Source organism: Poecilia reticulata, linkage group LG12, assembly GCF_000633615.1.
Source record: "Poecilia reticulata strain Guanapo linkage group LG12, Guppy_female_1.0+MT, whole genome shotgun sequence".
Lineage (NCBI taxonomy): Eukaryota > Metazoa > Chordata > Actinopteri > Cyprinodontiformes > Poeciliidae > Poecilia > Poecilia reticulata.
The window spans coordinates 21,294,051-21,299,976 of NC_024342.1; the positions used below are offsets into that span (position 1 = coordinate 21,294,051).

At 43.5% G+C, this 5,926-nt stretch overlaps 1 protein-coding gene across 1 annotated transcript in view; it reads right to left on the minus strand.

The window, feature by feature from the left end:
- Positions 1 to 5,926, minus strand: part of wdr7 (WD repeat domain 7) — an 84,676-nt gene that overhangs the window by 42,140 nt on the left and 36,610 nt on the right. Inside the window, exon 20 of the mRNA XM_017307727.1 lies at positions 557 to 670. Within this exon, the coding sequence (XP_017163216.1) occupies positions 557 to 670 (114 nt within the window). The remainder of the gene's footprint in view (positions 1 to 556; positions 671 to 5,926) is intronic.

Here is a 5,926-nt window from a genome sequence, read left to right on the forward strand (position 1 = left end):
CTCTGGATGCTGCAGCCTCCAGTCTTTCCTTGCATTTCAAACTGATTCCAAAAGGGAGAGCAGAGAAAGTTCAGGGTGAGCAGAAAATGAAATATTTCATCCAAACTGATGAAATATTATCACAGATTATGGAATAAAACTTTCATTTTTAACTGTAAAATGACAAAAAGTCCATTAGCAGAAATTATTTTAGATTTTTGTTTAGCTTAATTTGTATCAGACCACTGGRAGGACATTAGCTTTAGCTTAGTTCAGGTTAGCTGAGCGTAGATTARCTTAGCATATGCTAGCTGGTTTAATTCATCCTGGTTTTCCAGGTTTGCTACGTTAGCTTAAAGTCAGCCTAATATTTTCAAATTGTAGTTTAATTTAGCTCAGTGTTGCTGGTTTAGCTCAGTTTAGCATTTGTTATGTTTGGTGACCACAGAGTAACAGTGAAATGTGAAGTTTTACTAGCTTGACAGCAGATAAATGACCTCTGCCTGACCTCTACATTGTACATAAACAACCAGGTTGTTGCGTTTTAACCCGATTGCTGTCGTTTCGTTGCCGGTACCTGCTGTGATGTCGTCGTCGGTCACGTCCATCTCCTCCTCKGGAGCCTTGGCTTCCATTGGCTGAGCCTCTGGAGGGGGCGGGGCTGGAGGCGGGGTCTCTGTTGCCGCTCCAGCTGCGGAAAACGAGCCGAAAGCCTTTGGTTAGGACATGAAAGCAGCAGGTGTGTGAGAGCAAAACCTCGTCATTAAAAGGCTAACTGCTCCGGCTAAGCAGCTAATAAAGGTTTATTGGGCCTCCAGTTATCCAGAGAATAAATGACAGAATTATCTTCGTATTGCCAATTAAGAGCGGATTTTAATTAGCAGCTGAGGCTAATGAATGATAACGGAGCGGCTAAAGGTAACAGAGTCAACCCCGCTCCAATCTGTGGGGAGACACACACACACACACACACACACACACACACACTCCGATAAATGAGTGCAAACACTCCGCTGGACACGCTGAAGTGTGTTTCCTCCAGAAATTTAACAAAGAGAAGAAAAGACATCAGTAAGTAAAACATCACAAACAATTTCACAACAAAACACGTCTAATTACAGAGAGTGTAATTACACTGATAAATCCTGGTTAACACAGAGCTTCATGTTCCAATTAACCTGCAGACTCTGCAGACAGTAACGACTTCACTCACTCACACACACACACACACACACACACACACACACACACACACACACACACACACACACACACACACACACACTGACAGAAGACCAATACGCCGCCTGATTGCTGATTATTCGTCTGGAACATTAACGTGATAAAAACGTAATTGGACTTAATTAAAAGGTAACGGATGCCCGGCTGGGACTGAGCAGAAGGAAAACCGGTTCCACCAGGGAAACTCAGCAGAAAGGTCCGATTCCAACGACGCTCTAATTAACAGGGCAGAACAAGAACATGGACAGATATTCAGATATTCAGGCTGGACTCGGCTCCACCTGGGATGAAACGTTCGTCTCATTTTCTGCTGAGTCAAACCAGCCTGTTCCCCTCCTGGCCTGTGGGGGCGCCGCACCAAGAACCACTGAAGGAAWCGACATGAAGCTGAGTGTAACTTCCTTCTTCGCCAAATGGAAACAGAAATGAAGGCGTCAGATTTTTAGTTWAAAAAAACTGGAGCCATTTCTCCCACCAGCGCTAGGCTAGCACGTCTGTTCTGGTTGTTTTTACCCAGAATGCCTTGCACTGTARTCCACTTCCTGACTAGAGTTCGCATTCACACCTCCACAAACGAACTAGAGTTGGATTAAAGTGGATTAAACGGGGTGTTTATTTCAAACAACCATGTTTGTYATTTGTAATGTTTGGGGATCTAGACGTTGATATTTTTTATATTTTTAAAGTTTTGTTTGAAGAACATTTTACAGATAAACTGCAGGAGAGAATTAAATTATTCAGTGGTATTTTAATGATTACATTAATTACCGTTTCTATTACTTGTAATTTTCCCAGAAGCTTCTCCAACGCTGAACCACCTGCAGTCAGACTTTCATGTTTTGTTTTTTCTCTCCTTTTGTTGTTCCAGATGATTTATTTTTCATTTCACAGAGGCTGTGAAATGAAAGGGMCGTGGAAGCGGAGCGATCCGAGGGCCGCCGCGCTCACAGCATCAGGAAGTGAATGTTTTAAACAGCAGACAGGAGGAGGAGGAGGTCCAGGAGGTTAACAAGGCATGCTGGGAGCAATGTGTCATGGCTGACATGACAAGCTTGACCTTGGAGCACGCCATCACGCCCCCACCCTCCCACTTACCCTGCACCCCTCCTCCGCCTCCCCCCCGTTTCACACTGATGAAACCGAAGCTGCAGCTTCGCCTGGAACGCTGCAGATCAAACCTCCAGTTAGCCGTTAGCACGGAAAACAAACCAGAACCACCAGCAGACAGATTACTGGAAAACGAMGGAAAGAAACCAGAAGAAAAACATCAACTTTTAAATGAAGCATGGTGGTGGCAGCATGATGCTGTGGGGAAAGAGATCAATCCAGGGCAATCCTGGAAGAAAACCTCTTAAAGACTGGAGATGATGATGATGATGATGATGTTCGCATGAGAAAGACGAAGTGGAGGAAAAACCGTAAAATGTTAATTTATCAACACAGTTTTTATTTATGAAGCTAAAAATGATGCAGAAAAACAAAAGCAGCATGTTGTAGCATTTGCTCACATCGTTAGAAATGTTTCCAGTTAATTCTCTCTGGAATGGTTCTGGGTTCTGATTAGCTGTTGATTTTACCGAGTAGCCGTTAGCTTTACTGTGATTAGCCGCTAGCTTTACTCAGATTAGTGACTAGCTTTGACTCTTCTGGTACTGATTAGCCGTTAGCTTTACTCTGATTAGCCGCTAGCTTTACTCTGATTAGCCGTTAGCTTTACTCTGATGAGTTACTAGCTTCGACTCTTTTGGTTCTGATTAGCCGTTAGCTTTACTCTGATTAGCCGCTAGCTTTACTCAGATGAGTTACTAGCTTCGACTCTTTTGGTTCTGATTAGCAGTTAGCTTTACTGTGATTAGCCGCTAGCTTATCTCAGATGAGTTACTAGCTTTGACTCTTCTGGTTCTGATTAGCCGTTAGCTTTACTCTGATTAGCCGCTATCTTTACTCAGATTAGTTACTAGCTTTGACTCTTCTGGTTCTGATTAGCGATTAGCTTAACTTGTAGTTGTTGTTACAATGAGTCTGATTAGCCTTTAGCTTAACCCAAATTAGTTGCTAGCTTTTATCTGATTAGCTGTTTATTTCACTGATTAGCCATAAGTTTCATTTGATTAGCTAATCAGAGTTAAGCTATGAGTCTGATTAGTATTTAGTTTGACATGGAAAATGTTTAAGCCAAACTCCAGACTTTCCATCCCTGAATTATTCCCACCCTGTCATCTTCTGGAAAGTCGAGGCAGCAGCTTCTCTGTCAGACAACAAGCAGAGCCCGGCTGACCTTTCAGCTCTCCTGGAGGCGTTTAAAGGGACAGAACACAAAGGACGGACGGGTCGGTAGGAACCGGCCCGTTAGCGGCGCCTGCAACATGGTGGCCGTGTCTAATTAGCCGCARCAGGCTGRAAGCACGCGGAGGCGGCTAATCGAACAGAACCGCTGCTTGATCGGGAGCGCTCAGCGTAACCTGGAAGGCAGATGCTCCACACAACAATACAGCAGCAGAGGAGGCGTCCAGGCTGCAGGGTCAAAGGTCACTCACACAGGAAGACATAGACGGACACCCAGAGACCCTCACATTCATGTCCATCCTGTAAACAAAACCCCATGTTGCCTCACAGGAGGCTACAGGCCGCTGAGGATCAAACTGACCGAGAGAAACTTTGATCAGCCAGAAACCACTTCCTGTTCCTGCAGCTGCTGCAGCGCCACCTGGGCTCAGTGGAGAAACGAAGGAACTGCAACCAGGAGACGTAAAAGAACTACGACAAGAGGAACTAGAACTAGATGAACTAGAACTAAATGAACTAGAACTAGAGGAACTAGAACAGATAGAAGTTTGGTCTGAAAAACGTTATTTTTCTTTCTGTATGTAAACTTTTGGTTTCAGCTGTAAAAGATTCATTAATTCATGTTTGGTTCTATAGAACTGGGTCAACTGGACCCATTTCTAATACAGACACAAACCANGGGCGAAGGCCAGCGCCGGACGAAAGCCAGAGCAGGACGAAAGCCAGAGCAGGACGAAGGCCAGAGCAGGACGAAAGCCAGAGCAGGACGAAGGCCAGAGCAGGACGAAGGCCAGCTCCGGCCTCCAGGAGTTTCATACACTATCTTTCCTGTTYTTTGCTCATTTTTCAGTCGTCTCCCTGCCCACATATTTCCATACCTCTGCTCTTCATAATGAGATTGCTAAAAGCCAGCTGTCATTTGGATGAAGGCCCAGCAGCTGATAAATGGATTACATGTGGCATCCACCCCCTCCGGCCAGACCGGGCCAGTAGATAACAGAATTACAGATGGACTCCCAGCCAGAATCCCTAAAAAGTTCAGATTTACAGAGAAAGTGAAGAATAAAGACACTAAAGACTGAAGAGCTTCTGACCGACTGATTCACAAAGCAAACAGTCCTGATGAGCGAATTCACGATGTTCAGACACAGATAAAGATGGAGAGATGCCAGGAAACGATGCCTCTAAACACCAAGAAATGTCACGAAATGGGATTATGAACAGAATTTTGCTTAATGGAAACATGGAAATTGTGAAAAAACTTGTTTTTGTGCAGGAATGAGGCAAATTTTCCTCCACACCAAAATTAATGTTTCTCAGAACTGCAGTGGAATTTTTTCCCCCACTAATTTTGCTGTTARCATTTTGCTAAATTTGTGTATTTTGCTCAACTAAAAACACTTTTTTTTTTACATTCTGCGACTAAATTTGTGTTTTCTCCACACTTTTCTGATCACACAAGTCGTATGATCAAAACCCGGATGTTACTACTGACAGAAGTGACAAAGACAAAGAAGGAAGTGAATCAACAACTTATTGTGTGAAGAAACTTATTCACATGTGATTTTAATTGGGTTTTTTAATTAATAGGAAAAGACACAATTGCAAAATTGCCTTTTTCTACAAACGAGAYGAGAAAATCTCACTAAAATGCAAAGATTTAGTTAAATAAACCCGTCAAAATAAAGCAATAATCAGAATTTTCTTCTCATTTCACTAAAATATTGCGTGTTTAGTTTCTGTTTTCACTTAGCAGGTAAAAATAAAAAGCTAAATAATGTTTCTGTTCTTCCAACTTGACATTTCGGCCCTGATGCCGAATCGTTTCGTCTCAGATGAACTTTAGTCTGAAGTTCTCCAGCGGAGCTYCGGCGGCCGGTCGGGTTTCCTCCGGACCGAACCTGCAGCCGCTCTGCTCCGCGGAGCCACCGATTGATTTTTGAAGCCAATCGATCGGCTTCCTTCGCAACCAGCAGATCTATTATAATGACATTGCATCTAAATCCTATTTGTGGGCCAACCTACTCCAAAACATAACCCAATAAAAGCCCAGCGGAGGACAGCGGCGCTCGGCTGAATCTTCATAAAAACGAGAAATGGAGCGGGATAAAAAGGAATTCTGGCAGAAATGACATTATCCATGAAGGAAGGAATGTATTAAGAGGAAAGACGGAGCGCCGCAACGCAGCAACCTGTGGAGCCCGACCGGCCCGGACGGACAGATTAAGGACGCGTCATGAAAACGACTGAAATGTCACTCAGCAGATAAAACTSTGACCTTTAAGACAAAGATCCAATCAAATTAATAATTCACATCAACATTGTTTTAAAGAGCACTTTATATTTCGGTTCATTTTCTTTATGGCTTTTGTTCTGATCTGATGCAGAAACCAAGATGTTTCCAGAAACTATGAGGCAG